This window comes from Alexandromys fortis, unplaced genomic scaffold, assembly GCF_014885135.2.
Source record: "Alexandromys fortis isolate MF-2015 unplaced genomic scaffold, M_Fortis_MF-2015_v1.1 scaffold_28, whole genome shotgun sequence".
NCBI classification, from domain to species: domain Eukaryota; kingdom Metazoa; phylum Chordata; class Mammalia; order Rodentia; family Cricetidae; genus Alexandromys; species Alexandromys fortis.
In genome coordinates, this window is record NW_026067901.1 from 12,128,169 (window position 1) to 12,144,572 (window position 16,404).

General features: G+C 52.0%; 1 protein-coding gene across 4 annotated transcripts in view; it reads left to right on the top strand.

The window, feature by feature from the left end:
- Celsr1 (cadherin EGF LAG seven-pass G-type receptor 1) overlaps window positions 1-16,404 on the top strand; it is a 133,354-nt gene that overhangs the window by 73,297 nt on the left and 43,653 nt on the right. For all 4 annotated transcript variants that reach the window (XM_050128833.1, XM_050128826.1, XM_050128809.1 and 1 more), the window contains exons 3-5: window positions 546-768; window positions 3,906-4,021; window positions 4,790-4,878. In XM_050128833.1, the coding sequence (XP_049984790.1) occupies window positions 546-768; window positions 3,906-4,021; window positions 4,790-4,878 (428 nt within the window). The remainder of the gene's footprint in view (window positions 1-545; window positions 769-3,905; window positions 4,022-4,789; window positions 4,879-16,404) is intronic.

Consider the following 16,404-nt stretch of genomic DNA (forward strand, 5'->3'; position numbering starts at 1 on the left):
AGCTGACAGCAAGCTCTGCCAACGATCCAGGTCCAGGTGTCCCTGTGCATCTAAGCCTCTGAGCCTGAGGCCTCTCTCATCAGCAGTAAGCTGTGTGTCTCAGGACATCCACAGTCCACTGGCTTTCTCTTAGCCACTGCGCTGGCTACTCTTTATCAACACGAGGCATCTAGAGTCACCTGGACATGGAGGACTTCAGCTGAGGGACTACCTCCATTAGATTAGCTTGTCAGGGGCATGTCCATGGGGCATCTTCATGATTAATGATTGATGTGGGAGGCCCAGCCCACTGTGGGTGGAGCTATCCCTGGGTTGTATAAGAAAGCAAACTGAGCAAGCCCTGAAGAGCAAGCCAGTAAGTATCACTCCTCCACGGCCTCTGCTTCAGCTCCTGTCTTTGGGTTCCTGCCTTGATTTCCCACAATGATAGACAATAGCTGAAATAAACTGCCCCTCCCAAGTTGCCTTTGGTCAGTGTTTACCACAGTGAGGGGTGGGGAAGCAAACCAAGCCAACCTTCATGTGACCTCCGCTTTCTTCTCCAGGGGAGCATTGCCAGGTGAACGTACGCTCAGGCCGTTGTGCCAGTGGCGTATGCAAAAACGGGGGTACCTGTGTGAACCTGCTCATTGGAGGCTTCCACTGCGTGTGCCCGCCTGGCGAGTATGAGCATCCCTACTGCGAAGTCAGCACCAGGAGCTTCCCGCCCCAGTCCTTTGTCACCTTCCGAGGCTTGCGGCAGCGTTTCCACTTCACCGTCTCCCTTTCGTAAGTGCAGCCTGTGTGTGTGAGTATCCCTTGGGAAGGTACCTTCACTTTCCAGGCTCCGGGTGGCCGAGGAGGCTTGTTCGGTGTTAGGTGCTGGACCAGCTGCTCAAGAGTCGGATCGTTGCCGTGTTGATGACAGAGGAGACTATTTCTGCACAGTGACCACAGAGCATCAGCGCTGCTGCTTTTGAGAGGGGGACAGACAAAATCCCAGGCTTGGAAACTGACCTGGCTATTTGGGTCCTGTCCACCAGCCAACATGTGGATATTCATATTCATAGCCATGTTCATAGCCAGTGGGGCAGGCCCTGGAATCAGACCTTCCATTCCAACATGTATATCACAAGGCAGGCTGCTCAGACCCCAACTGCCCTGCCTTGATCCCTATCTGTGACAAGCTGAATGTGTGCTGTTTGTACCTTCTCCCCCAGAAGAATTTAGATGTTACCTAAAAATATTTGAATCTATCATTTGGGGCCAGGGAGATGGTTTAGTTGTTAAAAGTCCTTGCAGGCATGAGAGCCTGAGTTCAAATCCCTGGCCATGAAGAAGGCCAGGCACAGTGGCACATACATGTGATTCCACAGCTGGGGAGGCGGAGACAGGGGGACTCTAGGGACTTACTGACCCGCCAATCTAGCTGAACAAGAGAACTTTTCTCAAAATACAATGTGTGGAAGCCAGGCGGTGGTGGTACATGCCTTTAATCCCAGCACTCAAGAGGCAGAGGCAGGTGGATCTCTGTGAGATTGAGGCTAGCCTGGTCTACAGAGAAGAGCCAGGACTGTTACACAGAGAAGCCCTGTCTCAACCCCCCCCACCACAACAAAACAGTGTATGGAGAGTGATCAAAGACACCTGATGTCAGCCTCAGGCCTCTGCACATGCATGCTCCTGCACACACGTGCTCCTGCACACGCATGTTCCTACACACACGTGCTTCTGCACGTGCATGCTCCACACGCATGTTCCTGCACGCACATGTTCCTGCACATACATGCTCCTGCACACGCGTGTACAGATATACACACAGAATATCAAATGAATTCCCTGCATTCTAGGCAGCACGAGCCCATCACAGGTGCTCAGTTAAAAGAAAATCTAGAATTTTCATTTAGAAGATCTCTGCTAATTTAAAGTTTGTTGACGAGGTAGGGTGAGGTTTCTGCTGGGTGTTTTCGTGGGCGTTTGCAGTGACTCTCTGCAGCTCAACTCTCCAGACAGAAGTGTGGTAGTCTCTGTCCTTCCCGTGTGGGTCACCCAACAGCTTTTTCTTCACTGAGCTGCCTGCTGAGGACCAGACCTCTCAGGATGGACAGAACAGGAACCTGTCCCTGGGTTCTGCCCCAAGAATGAAGCCCTCCTGCAGAAGTCCTTCCGACCATAGACAAGTGACTTCTATGGACTCATCCACTGTACATTGGGCTACCCTGGTCCCTCCCATTGGTACATGGTCCAAGGTTGTGGAGTGGGCCTGGTAACTAGGACTTGCTATTGTCCCCCACCCTCAACTTGCCAGATAAAATGAACAGTGTCTGCCTATTGGCACAGTACATACTGAGCCCTCTTCAACCAAGCTGGGATAATTGTTCTGTTTGCCCCTTTGTGTCAAGACTCTCGTCTCCGGGCAAAAGGCTGCCCCTTATGGCACAAGCCTGCAAAGCGAGGGCCCTGCGGTAGGATCCACTGTGACATGGTATCTGCAACAGAAGACTCCCATAAATAGCCACCTTCCACATTAGAGGAGCCTTGTGTCCCCTGGTGAATGTGTCACAGCATGTGATGGGCGTGAGCCTGGGGGTTTGTAACTCTGGAGTGTAGTCATGGCTGCCTCCCACCTTGGTATGGCCAGCAGCTCAGTCATGTGGATTGTGGTGACTTTTGGTGGCCTTTACATGTGACTGCCTTAAAACTCAAAGTCACAAGAAAGAGAACAGAAAGCTCCCCCAGAATTCTCACAAAAGAGCAGTGGACGTCCAGTCACATCGTTTCCCGGAGCACACATCCTGGAAGCTGCCGAGGCTGAGGCCCCTCTTACCGCAGAGAGCTGCCCAGCCCGGCTGAGTTGCCTTTGTCTCAGGTGGCTTCTGTCATGGCCCGTCTCCTCTTTCTAGCTTCTATTTGCCAAGTGCTGGGGCTCCCAAGTGGGCCCCACTCCCAGCCGCCTTTCATCCCTTTTATTCTTGGCTCCTTCTCCTCCGGCCCCACAAGCCTTGGTTTCTATTTCTGTCTTTTCTTATTTTACTTGCATTTTTCCCACCCTCCCCTCAGCCCTGGGCCCTGTCTCTATTTCTCTGTCTTTAGCAATGGATGGTGCTTGCCAGGAGGGTACCATGTAAGAGGGGTTAACCCGGACCCAGAGAGTCCAGGATCAAATGGTCCCATGGGTACGAGAGGCTGAGGACATGGCACCTTCTCGTGCAGAGACATTGGTGCTAAAGGGGCACTTTGGGGGTCTCATTTGATCCATAGCAGAAGATAAACTGCTTGCGTTCTGCCTTCAGACACGCTTCTGGTTGGTAAATGGGCTGGCATCCTTTTGAACATGTTCTCTCTCTCTCTCTCTCTCTCTCTCTCTCTCTCTCTCTCTCTCTCTCTCTCTCTCTCTCTCTCTCTCTGTGTGTGTGTATACACGCACATGAGTGAATGTGGAGGCCCCATGTTGATATCGTGTGCCTTCTCCAATCACTTTGCACTGTATTTATTGAAGCAGGGTCTCTTCCTAAACTCAGTGTTCCCCAACTCCAGATAGTCTCACTGACCCTGAAGGCCCCTCATCTTTGCCTCCTAAGTGCTGGGATTACAGGTGGCTACCGTACCTGTCTGGCTTTTGTACATGGCTCCTGGGGGCTCTAAACTCTGATCTTCATGCTTGCACCAGCAACCTTGATTCGCTCCTTCCCTTTCTCCCGCCCACATGGAGTCTTTCCACACTCTGCCGGCCATCCCGGTGTCCCCAAGGCTCTGGTGCGTGAATCAGGTCTGCCGGGCCACCAGCATCTCATGATAAAACTGCTGGGCAGTTTCTCCCCTGAACCATGGTCCTCTGGGCTCACTCCCTTGACTGGCCGTGTCACCCCTGTGTATCTTTGTGGCCCTGGGGTCCTTCATTTGGGTGACATGCCGCTCTCCCACAGGTTTGCCACCCAAGACAGGAACGCCCTGCTGCTCTACAATGGCCGCTTCAACGAGAAGCATGACTTCATTGCCCTGGAGATTGTGGAGGAGCAGCTGCAGCTCACGTTCTCGGCAGGTGCGGCCTCCTGCGACTACAGGAGCATCTCCCAGGCCCTTGTGGATTAAGTTTATCATTGCCCTCATGGCAGTGCCCAGCTGCTCACCCTTCCAATTCTAATCCTGTGTCTAGGAATCTGGCCTCTAGAAGAAATCAGAGTACAAGAAAATGACGTTGTTGCAGTGTTACTTGTTAGCACCAGACAAAGCCCATTTCCTAAATCAGAATCAGTAAATAAAATGCAGTGATGGGGCCAGAGAGGTAGCTAGTTCAGCAGTGAAAAGCACTTGCTGTTCCTGCAGAGGACCCGGGCTCGGTTCCCGGCACCCTCGTGGCAGCATACAACTGTTCATAACTCCAGTTCCAGGGTTTCCAATGTCCTGTTCTGTCTTCTGAGTGTACCTGGCACACATATGGTTCACATGTATATACATGGAAGAAAAATGCTCATACACATAGAAATCGAATAAATCTAAAAACAATAAAAAAGTGAAATGCACTTGTAAATTATTGTGATGGCTTACACCAGCATGGGGGGAGCGGACAGACACAGATATGAAGAATAGGGAAGTGGGGGGGGGGTTGAGATGGATCAGCCTTTTCTGACTCAGGTTAAAGTCCTCCATGTAGGGGTGGGGTGGGGGATGGCTTCCCACGGTGGCGGTGCCAAAGGAAAGGGCACACAGCCAGTCTTTATGAACAGCATGTCTACCTTGTAGCCTGGAAGCCTGGTTGAAGTCCCCCAAGCCTCTCTCTCTCTCTCAGACTGTCCCTCTTGCCATGCAGGTGAGACCACGACCACGGTGACCCCGCAGGTTCCTGGCGGTGTGAGTGATGGGCGGTGGCATTCGGTGCTGGTGCAGTACTACAACAAGGTAGGAAGGTACCTCGGGGCCTCCTCGCCGCCTACTCCGGCCAGTGGGGGACCAGTGGGTTTTTCCACTCAGGACGATGTTCGTACTCTGCAATGTAAAAGCAAGCACTGTTGGAAGGGAATGGAGCTGATGATCTCAGTGGAGGGTTCTGTGAACGTAGCCACACCTTGAGCTGGAGCTGTGGGGACAGGCAGGGACTCGGATACACTAAGACCAGACGCAGAGAATTGGGTTGTCTGTGGCTTCTGTCAGTTCTAGGCGGGCCAGACACAGCTCGGATGCAGAGCTGCCTGAGCTGTGACTGGAAGGTGCGTTCCCGGCTCTGAAGACAGGTGTCTTGGGTGTGCTTTGCAGTTTATTGGCTGTAAAGAAACACGCAGTCACATGGTCATGTGCTTTCCTGGGCTGTGATTTTGCATGCGCACACACACACACAGAGTCTGGCTCTTACTGTGAGTCCATGTTGGTCTTTCCTGCCCCTCCCTGATCATGGCCACAATCCTCCCCAAACTTTCTAAGATCCAAGTCTAGGCTAGATCAACAGATGGGAGATGAGGAACCTCTCCTTTCTATGCAACTTGTATGGTGGCAAAGGTATTTTCTGAATTTCCTGTCCACACCACTTTAGGCCTTTGGTACCTGAGATGGCACCTGCCTATTCTTGGGGCCTTAGAGTACGGGGCTTGCCTCTCATTCATCCTTCCCTGCCAGTCACTGCTGTCTCCCTTTCTCCAAGGTCATCCCTTACATTCGCCCTGGGCATCTTTTCATTTCTGAAGTCTCCCCCACCCACCCATAGATTCTAAAAGTAGTCTTTGATCCTCATTCTATGTTCCTAGTTGGGGGTGGAAACGGTCTCTCATGGGGTAAGTGTTAGCCCAGTCAGTCTCTGCAGCCTTAACGGTGAAACAGAGGACAGAGTTGCCAGGGCCTGGGGCCAAAGGCTCCTTGGGGCCCTTGAGGGACACTGAGCTGGTCAGCAGTACTTGGACTGGGGTTTGGACTTCCCCAGGCCTATTCGCAGTGGTCGTTGTGGTGTTGCACAGGGCACAGTTGCCAGAGAGAAGAGCGATTCTCTACAGTTCACCCTGTCCTATTTTAGAGACTTCCATTTGATCATAAAGTGCTGGCCCTGTGGATTTGGGGACAGTTATTATCGATATAAAGGATGCTGCTTGCACACCCCTGACTGACTCCCAGTAGCCCCATGGGAAGCAGCAGGATGCGTCTCTCCTCTCCATTCTCCCAGAACTCACAGTTGCACAGGGTTCCCTTTCTGTGATATCTTAACCTCTCATTGTTTTATCTATTTCGTTGGGGGTGTCACTCCTGTGTTCTCCCATGGTCTTTTCCTGCACCATGTTCTGCATTGTAGATCAGTGATTCCCACCCTGTTCTTACCCCAGAGAAAGGGCATCCTACAACCATCCATCCTTGTTATGGCTTAAGGATAGTTGTGACCTCTGGGCACTCAGGTGAGGGCTGAGCTCCCGTAACTGGGGCACTAGAAGCCTCTGGAGTTTGGGATTGCTTCTCTGTGTCCCTGTGGAGAGGGGCATGGTCACCTGAGATGCTCAGACACTTTGATTGCTGTCTGTGCTGTCTGGATAGCAGGCCAGATGATGACAGATACAGGCAGCAGAGCTCGCAGGAAGTGGAACACACTTGGCTTAAGGACAAAGTGTCTATGGTTTTGTGCTCCAAATGCTCCTTTCCTTCTCTCTCTCTCTCTCTCTCTCTCTCTCTCTCTCTCTCTCTCTCTCCCTCCCTCCCTCCCTCCCTCCCTCCCTCCCTCCCTCCCTCCTTCCTTCCTTCCTTCCTTCCTTCCTTCCTTCCTTTGCTTGTTTCTTGTTTTTTTGAGATAGGGTTTCTCTGTGTAACTGCCCTGGCTGTCCTAGAACTCTCTCTGCAGACCAGGCTAGCCTTAAACTCAGAGAAATCCACTTGCTTCTGCCTCCCAAGTGCTGGGATTAAAGGCACGAGCTTTTGAGTAGAAAGACAGACAGATAGTACCACAAAGGGATGATGGCCTTGCTGGCCTCTGCTCTGGAAAGAACAGCTAGGGACATTCACCTTATCACCTTGTTACACGCACCTTGATCCTGTGGCTTCTCTTGTATATTCCTCCTGCCTCCTAGACTTTCATACCCTGGGTGGACACTCGCAGTGGCTTGTGCTTCTGGAATGGACAGGCCTGTCAGAATGAACCATAGGAAGCTCTGGGCTGTCAGGGAAGCACAGTGTGTATTTCCTTTCTTGATTATGTCAGAGATGTACCTCCAGCTTGCTGCTGAGGGAGGGGTGGGTGGATGAGGTGAACCAGCCTTGGTTTGCCCACTAGAAGCCTCTGCATCTGTCTGCTGTGGTTGACTGGGACCCAGATTTGACCTCTTAGCCCCGTTGTGAATTCTCTGTCCTGTGAGCCATCTCAAAGAAGCACACCATTGCAGAAGGCTACCCCAAATGGCCCAGAAGAAAGAAGGCCCCATGCCAGAAGATCAACAGGCAGAGATGTATTACTGGAATCTATGCTTCTCTTTCTAGGGCTGGGTCCTTTCAACAGCTCCCTCCTCCTCCCAGTGAGCAAACAGAGCCCTGAGCTCAGGATTAGGCCTTTGCTGGGCTGTTTCCTTCTCTTGCCAGAGGGTGTTTTAGGGAGGAAACAAACCAGTCTCCCTTATATCTTTAAGCCTCCGTGTGTGGGTTGGATGGGCCACACACCAGGGAATATTAGCAGAGATTACAGTGTCTGTCTGTGGATGGCCCTGGTGTTTTTATGTGATTCTGCCTCCGAGGTGCAGGGACAGATCAGTGGGGGCCTGGGAGGACCTGTCAGGCTGGGAATAATTTACAGACTGATTGGGGGCAGCAGCCTGAGGTCACAGTACTCCAGTCTATAAGGGAACAAAGGGGACCCTGAAAGTGACCCTGTCAAGGCAAGTCACTCTCTTTGTTGGGTCTCTGTGGCATTGTAAGAGTCATCATCAGTGGCCTCTCTAGTCCTGGCTTCTGGCAAGAAAATGTGGAGTGACCTCGGGCTACTGAGGGTGGCTATGAGAAGGGAACCTGAAGAGAGGTGCAAGATGATGGGGGCGGGGGGGGGGGTGAGCCACGCTTTGAGAGACTCAAGCCTTGTCCTGATGGTGGCCTTAACTTCAGTGGATCCAGCAGTAGAGGGAAGTCCCTCTGCAGACCTTTCTCTGGCTGTGTCAGTCCTGAGCACACTCGGCCTGTTCCACTCACACCACCTCAGTTTGGATATTTTTTGGTTGTTAAGAAGATGCGCTAGGAGACTTGGGCATCTATCTGACGCTGCAGTGAGAGTGTGGAACTGACTGCCGGTTGTGACTGTTGCATCTTCCCTGTTCTCCCTGAGTGCCGGCTTCTTTAAGGCACGGCTTGGCTTTGTTCCCATCCTGGACATGTCAGGTCAGCCTGATGAAGTATCTCTGCACAGAGACCACAGAGTGCTGGGAATCTTGTGGGGCCTGTCCCAGGTCTGCTGGTCTGTCTGTGGGGGGACTTCAGAGTTGCCAGGTTGGCTTCTTGTTGGGTCCCCAGAGGAAACAGGTGGAGCACACCAACAGACTGATCCAGGAGGAACAAAGGGCCAGCCAGTGTGGGGCAGCAGGGAGGGAGGTGTACAGGCCTAGGGAAGCTGATGGTGGAGCTGTATAGCCTTCATCCTGGAGGAGCAAGCGCTGTGGTGAGAAGCCTGAGGAGGACAGGGTCTGTGGCCCCAGAGAACCCTCTGCAGACCTTCACAGTGGGGCTGTGAAAGACAGTTAGCTCTTTTTTTCTGGTTAAACTGGTATTTTCAGTGAGAGGTTCTGTTGGTTAAGTTCCTTCAGGGGAACAGAGGAGCATGCTGGAGTTGATGGTGGGTGTTCTGTCGAGGTCTTTTCAGAGGCAGCCATGGCTCGGCACCTTGAGCTTCACCCAGCCCTTCTCTGGAAGTACCAGGGAGGTTTGGCTGGCTGGGGATTTGTGATCGTGGTCCCACTGTAGACTTTTTTTTCCTGAGGTTTTGGTAAAAGCAGTTAAGCATTTCCACTTCCAGCATATGATGGCTGACTTCAGTACAGAGCATTTGAAATCCTTTCTTTGCATTTGAAACTCAGGTTTCAATACTGGGTTTCTTTTAAGTCACCTTTCAGCTCCCAAGGGTGGTTATGGGATTGGGAGAGGCATGCTACCCATATCCCATCTCACAGTGGGAGAGGCACGCTACCCATATCCCAGCTCACAGTGGGAGAGGCACGCTACCCATATCCCAGCTCACAGTGGGAAAGACACACTACCCATATCCCAGTTTGCACTGGGAGAGGCATGCTCCCAGTAGGACCTGGCTGCTTCCAAAAGAAGGTGTAGTTTGGAGAAGAGGGAACCTGCATGCAGCCCCTGGGCACTTGGTCCTCTTAAGCACATCTTTTGCTTCATGAAGGATTCTGGCTATGCCTTGTTTTGCTCAGGAAGCCCCGGTGAGAGCTGGGGACATGGGAATACCACCCTCTTGCATGTCTCAGGGATTGACCCAGCTGGGGCTGACCTACAGACATGTATACAGAAAAGCTGAGGTCAGGTAGGCTGTGCTTGTTCTGATGGAGGATACCAGCTGTGACCTAGAATCCCAGCACGTGTGTGCATGCATGAGCGTGTGTGTGTATGTATGTATGTGTGTGTGTGTTGGTTTTTTTTTTTTTTTTGAGACAGGGTCTTTCTATTATGTAGCTCTAGCTGTCCTGGAGCTTGCCATGTAAACCAGGCTGGCCTGGAGCTCATAGGGATCTACCTGCCTCTGCCTCCCAAGTGCTGGGATTAAAGACATGCACCACCCTCCAGCCCAGTAGGTGTATCTGATCCAGTTGAACCAAGGCAGGTTTATGTTCCACAGCTGCACAAGGAAGCAGGTCTAGCTAATGGAGATAGAAGGTCTCTAGGGAAGCAGTCTCAGGCTGCAGCCATCCCCGAGCAGGAAGCCATGGTCCATGGTTTCTATACACATTATTAATATTCCCACTTGGACCAGAGGAAGGCTTTTCTGTCCCTCTGAGCCTCACCCAGGGAAGGTTTAGTCACTTCCATGGATTGAGGCATTGAGGTCCTTGACATGGCCGTGCCTGTGTCAAATAATACACTTCACTCAGGACTCTATCTGCTCTCCACACGAGGAGCCGTTTAGTGAGACCCTCCTCACTGCCGGCGGCAGCAGCAAATCAAGAGTATCCTATGGATTTGGCTGTTCTCACCTCAGTTCTGAGATAACTCCAGCCCCCTGGGGAAGCGTGGATGTGTTGGCGAGATTTCTGTGTCCAACATGGACATGTGGGGTGGGGTGGGGTGGTCTTGTCTGTTGGTATGCTCAGGATGTGAGCAGGAAGTGGGGTCTGAGGGTAAGGTGAGTCTTCAGGGGAGTTTCCATGGAGGTGAGATGCCACTTGGGGTTCTCTACGCGGCACAACTGGCATTTGGGGTTGATGACTCTTTGTTGAAAGAGGGGCCATTCTGTGTCCCCAGCCACTACTCATGAAATGCCACAGAATCCGTGCCGTCGTGAAGACTCAAATGTGTCTAGCTACTGCTGAATGTCCTCAAAGGATTGTCTCGGTTAGGGATATAGGGGTTAGCTGGGAGGGACTTACAATGGTTAAGGTGGAAAGCCAGAGCAGGAGATAGGTGTGTGGTAGCCTTCAGCCCCTTGCACAGAGACATCACTATGGTGACTGTCTTCATCACCCTGACCTCCTGCAGCTGACAGGGCTTGTGACGTTCCTCCCTGTCAGGCTGGCTATTGGGCACTTGTGCCTGTCTTGTTCAAGGGATGACCGGAATGGTACTCCTCCTCCTCTTCCTCTTCTTCCTCCTCATCTCCTCCTTCTTCTCCTCCTCCTCCTCCTCTTCCTCCTCTTCATCATCCTGGAGGGTAGTATTGTTTTTCATTTTTTTCCCATCAGTTCCATAGTAACCCAGTAAGTTAACCCCACCAATCCAAGTCCTCAGGGGCAAGTTATGGCATCTGCTCTGGCTTTTGTGCATCTTCCCTCTGAAACATGGACTAAATCAGTATTTCTCTCCCAGCCTGTCGTGCCTAGGCTCTGCTTATGAACACCCCATAATTAGGGAGCACATGTGTGATCAGCCAAACTGCATTAGCTGTTAGAGTGGGCGCTGTGCAGATGTGATCTCGGTAAAAAAGGAACACCAGACAGTGCGCAGGAACTGGGAGATCCCAGGGCTGGAGAGACGGCTCAGGGGTTAAGAGCCCTGGCTGACGTGGGTTTGGTTCCCAGCGTGCACGTGGCATCCCACAAGCATCTGGAACTCCAGTTCCAGGGGATTCGTCATCTCCTTGTTCTTCCAGACGCAGCATGTCAAGTGGTACACATGCACGTGCAGGCAAAACACCTGTACACATAAAAATCTCCAAAGCGCTGCAGAATAGTGTTTTCAAAGGATAAACAGTAAATCAAATTGACATGATTAATGTCAGTTTGGGTTGCCATGTTTCCCTTGTCTCCATTTATCTGTTGAGAAGAGGTGTAGAGAAAGGGTTGCTATATATGTTCAGGCTGTTTCTGGTTAAAAACTAGAGTCACTATTATGGAAAAAGGGGAGGGGTGCCATGAGAAAGGTACCACCCTTCTCTGAACTCACACCTCTCTCTGAGTGGGGTGCGGTGACCTCGGGCTTACCTCTGGATATGGGTCTTCTTAGGAATTGCCTGGCCCTGGCTGGGTTCACTCTGGCTTGTTCACACGATTTAAAACCTCTTGTCTGTGCTGCATGTGAAGCCCCATCTCTAGAAGAGGTGGGTTATAACCCCCACCTCCACTCCCCTCAGGATAGGGGAGGGTTTCTACTATTCCAGAAAAATCCAAGGGCCCTTTTTCAGACACTTGGGCCAGTTCCTCCTCAGTCAGGACTCCTTTCTTCCTTCCTTCCTTCCTTCCTTCCTTCATCCTCTTCCTCCTCCTCCTCCTCCCCCCTTCTCTCTTTTTTTTTTTTTTGAGACAGGGTCTCACCATGGAGCTCTGGCTATCCTGAAACTCACTCTGTAGACCAGGCTGTTCTCAAACTCACGGAGATCTGCCTGCCTCTGCCTCCCATGAACTGAGATTACAGGTGTGCACCCCCACACCCAGCAAGGGTCCCCCAGGTCCCTGGAGGTCTGAAATCTCATGGCCGCATTGCGTACATGTGCTGCCAGTGGCCCTGTAGCTATTCTCTGTACAAACAGCACGCGAGGTAGGTGTGTGTGGGCGAGGATGTGAATTTAGGTGGCTCTGGGATCCTTTGGCGTTCTGCTTTGTATCTTCTTGTACACACCTGGCTCAGTTATGGGTAGAGCATTGACCTTCTGGCTCAGTGACAAATGAACCATTTTGACTCTTTTCCTTTTCTTTTTTAAACAAATCTGCAGGTTTGAAGACTATGCAAGCTAAAAAAAAAAATTCATGAAGTTCAGTGAGCTTTGAGCTTTGTAAAGTATACCTAGGCCTGCTCTGACCAAGGTGCAGCAAAGTGAGCTTACTTTCTTTACTCTCCCACTGCACGAGGCCCTCTTGCCAACAAAGGGGGTGGGTGTGGGGTTTCATATGAGCCTATGGGAGCGCACCTCAGGGGTTCGGTTACCATAAAAGCTCTCATTGTCCGCAAGCCCGAGCCTGGAGTGTGAATCAGTTGTTTCTTTCCGGCTGTGTTTCCTGCCAGTGCAGTGAGCTCCTGTCTGGCCAACACGGCTTTTCCTTAAATATCGAGTAGCGACACTTCCATACAGGCACATTCCGCCAGCTCTCAGTGGGTCACCGGGTGACGGGTGACGTCTGAGATCCCGGTTATCTGTCCTTCATCTCCACCTTTGGAATGTTAAATGCTTCCCTTGAAGCCAAGCTTAGTAGGTAACAGAAGCCAGCCCAAAGGGGTCTGGAGTGGCCAGTGAGCCCTGTGGGAGAGGTGGCTGGGGCCGCCCTCTGTAGAGCTGCAGTGGTACTAACCGGGACATGCAGCAGGTACAAGGACACACCTTGTCCTCTGACAGGAGGCCGAGCTGAGAGATAAGGTTCCTGGCTTCCTTTCCTAAACACAGGCTGGTCAGATGGTAGAGAGCCACATGCGTGGAAACTCCACAGCTCCCAGTCTCGCCCTGGGCCCTTTGTGTTCCATTGCTCTGTTATGGAAAGTCCTCTAGGAGCGAGGCAGCTTGTCATAGGGCGTGTCCTGTTCAGTGGAATGGCTGCCTTTTCCTGTACCCTCCATCTGTCTGGTCCTCTCCCAGGCTACTCCTGTGCTCACTCCATGCAACTTGTGCAATTTGCTGCTAGAAGCCTGCTCCCAGGTATCTGGTCTCAGATATCTTGGATATGCGCTAGTAAAGGAGAGAAAGCCCAGGGGACACTTCCCAGGTGCACCGGCGCCCAGGTCTCTAAGACCAGGACAACTCAACTTATGCCTTAGTCTGTAATGTGAAGCGCAAGAGAAGCAAGCACAGCTTTGTGACCGGGAGACAGTCCCAAGCACATGCTAGGGATCAACGGCTGGAGAAGGCAATCTGAAGTGGTCAATAACTACCTGCCTGTGGCAGACACAGCAGGGTGGCCTCAGGGCTGCTGTCGGAGAAATGGCGGCACCACACTTCAGCTCCCGCAAGCGTTCCCGGGCTCCAGCCATCTGTGAATTCTTTGATATGAATGTTGGTTGGCCATTTCTGACACCGAGTGTGAATCCATTCCACCTCCCGAGCCTCACCCTACTGCATCTGGTTTCATAGGCACCCCCCTCTGCCCGCCCCCACGTTGAAACCAAACCCCCATCGGCCTCCCAACAAGGAATTGTCTGCAGCAGGTTAAAAGACTGCAGAAATGTGAGCACTTCGAAGGACCAAAGGCTTTTGTGTGCACACAAAAGCGCTCTGCAGATACTTTAGGCATCTAAGTGGAAGCCATCAGGGAGGGGCCGTACACTGGGAAGAAAGTTCGCTGGGGGAAAATGACAGGGGGCAGGCCCGGTGATGGCTTGGCATCAGGAATCCAGATCTGCTCAGATTGGTAGAGCCAGCCTTTTGGGGCCTCACTTTGAAGTGCACTGTAGCCCTTGAGTTTCTTGAGTGGAGAGGGAGTTACTGTGGTAGCTCTGCCCACTGGCCGGTTCCACCTGCACTGGGTGTGGGGGTTGGTTGCTTGGTGCAGCCTTTGTGGCCAAGGTGGGGCACTGAGGCTATAGACTTCCAAATGGTGTAGACAGTTGTAGATACTGCTGATGCTAGAGACTCGGCTATAGGCATTCTGTATTGCTCGGCCATGTGGGAGTCACCTCTGGTCTATGTGTATTTCACCACTTTTGCCCAAGCGACCTGGCCTGGTCACTGCTAAGCTTTCCATCCTGAAGATGACTCCTAAGGTTCATTTGTTTCTTCCTTTCTTCCTTCCTTTTCCTTCCTTCCTTCCTTCCTTCCTTCCTTCCTTCCTTCCTTCCTCCCTCCCTCCCTCCCTCCCTCCCTCCCTCCCTCCCTGGAACTCTCGCTGTAGACAAGCTAGCCTTGAACTCACAGAGATCCACCTGCCTCTGCCTTCCCAGTGGTGGAATTAAAAGTGTGCGCCACCACCGCCTGGCTATCTTTCTTTTTTAATTTAAAATGTTCTTTTTGAGACAGGGTTGCATGTATTCCAAGCTAGCCTCAGATTTGCCATGCAGCTTTTAAAGGCAACCTTGACTTCCCGAGGCCTGGGGTTACAGATGTGCATCACCACGCTTGGATTCATGGGGCGCTAGGGATTGAACACAGGCTTTGTGTATGCTAGGAAGCACTCTATCAACTGAGCTGCATCCCCAGGCTCCAATTATGTTTTACGTGTATATGTGTATGTATATGGGTATGTGAAGCCATGGTGTGTGTGGCATGAGAAACTCATTCTCTTCTTTCTCCATGTGGGCTTAGGGATCAAACTCATGACCTCACTTGATGGCATGTGCCTTTACCCCTGAGTATAGCCAAGTCCCCCTTTTAAAAAGAAGGCTTATTTTTGTTGTAGTAAGGCTAGAGAGGGAACCCAGGGGCTCTTGCGTGCTAGGTGAGGCTCTGCCACCAAGCCCAACCCCATGCCTTTCTTTGACCAGAGCAGCCAACCAACAGTGTGCCCGTGTAGCTCCTCAGCCCTTACCAACAAGTGCCATCTTCCTTGTTGTGTCTTACCGCCCACCAGAGCAGCACGGGGTCTAGTGATGGATGTAGGTAGACTGTCCCAGAGGTGGTCCTGAGAGAGCACTGTGGGCAGCTGATGAGCACCAGATGAAAATTATACGGCCCAAAAAAACAACTTTCAGAACATACACGGTGCAGTCGTGTAACATGTTGTCTAATCTAGAATGTTCTCCGAATCTGACAATGATATTCCATTGCTCTCAGCAGTCACCCCAACACTTCCCCAGCCTCCACCACCACCAGCCAGCATCTTTGTGATGTGTATGTGCTGGGCATCTGGGCTGCATGGCCTCATGTAGTATAAGTCCTCGGTCCTGTGCCTCAGAGCTCACCAAAGCTGCAGTGTATAGCAGGGCCCCAGTCCCTCATATCATGAATGGGCCAGCGTTTGTCCCTGTCCCTCTCTGGAGGGACATTTGGGTTGCTTCTGCTCTCACTGGGGAATCACAAGGAGTACTGTTGTGAACATGTGTGAGCTCCTTTGTGTGTGTGTGTGTGTGTGTGTGGTGTGTTTGGTCTTGAGTCTCTGTATTCCCTTGAACATGTCCCAGGGAGTGGCATAGTGGGCCCTGTAGTGACCAGCATTTGGCTCTGATGAAACCCCTGCATGCGTCCTGGTCACCTTTGTATTATTTTTCTGCCCACCTCCCTTTATGTCAGGATCTCTCTACAGAGGCCTGACTGTCCTGGAACTCATTATATAGGCCTGCCTGTCTCTGCTTCCTAAGTGCTGGGGTTAAAGGTGTACACCACCACGCCTGATTTTCCTCACCTTTCTTTAACCTTGTCCGTGAGTTCCCCTCCCCTAGTGGGCAGTGAGTCGTTGTTGGACAGCCAGGAACCGACCGCCCGCTGAGGTTGCTAGCTTCTGGCTGCTCCAGCCAGCCCCAGCACCTTCAGGAGTCCCCCACCCCTGGCCCTTGCTGTCTCTCCTCCTCCTGATCCTGTTTGACCCACAGTGCCTGGCCCTCTGTCTACACACGCCTTCCCTTTCATCTGCAAGGCCAGGGCACCTGTTTGGGGGTGACGACCAGCAGCAGTCACCCCAGGGCCTTGCTACCACCTCCGATCCCTCAGCGTGGAGCTAGGTGTCAGCATGTCAGTAGTGGCTCTTGCTTGGATACAAAGCTGGGTGTCTGTCTCCCCCCGCCCCCCCGTACCCCGCCCCAGGTTTTCCACCCCAGTGCTCTCTTCCTCCCTGTCTGTGCTTGAATCCCATGGCGCTGAGCTGTTGATTACAAACCGTACTGTAGAGCAATCGCAATTTGGTAAATAGCAGCTCAGTTTCATTAAAGCCTCCGCGTGTAAAGGCTGTTTACGTGCACCCT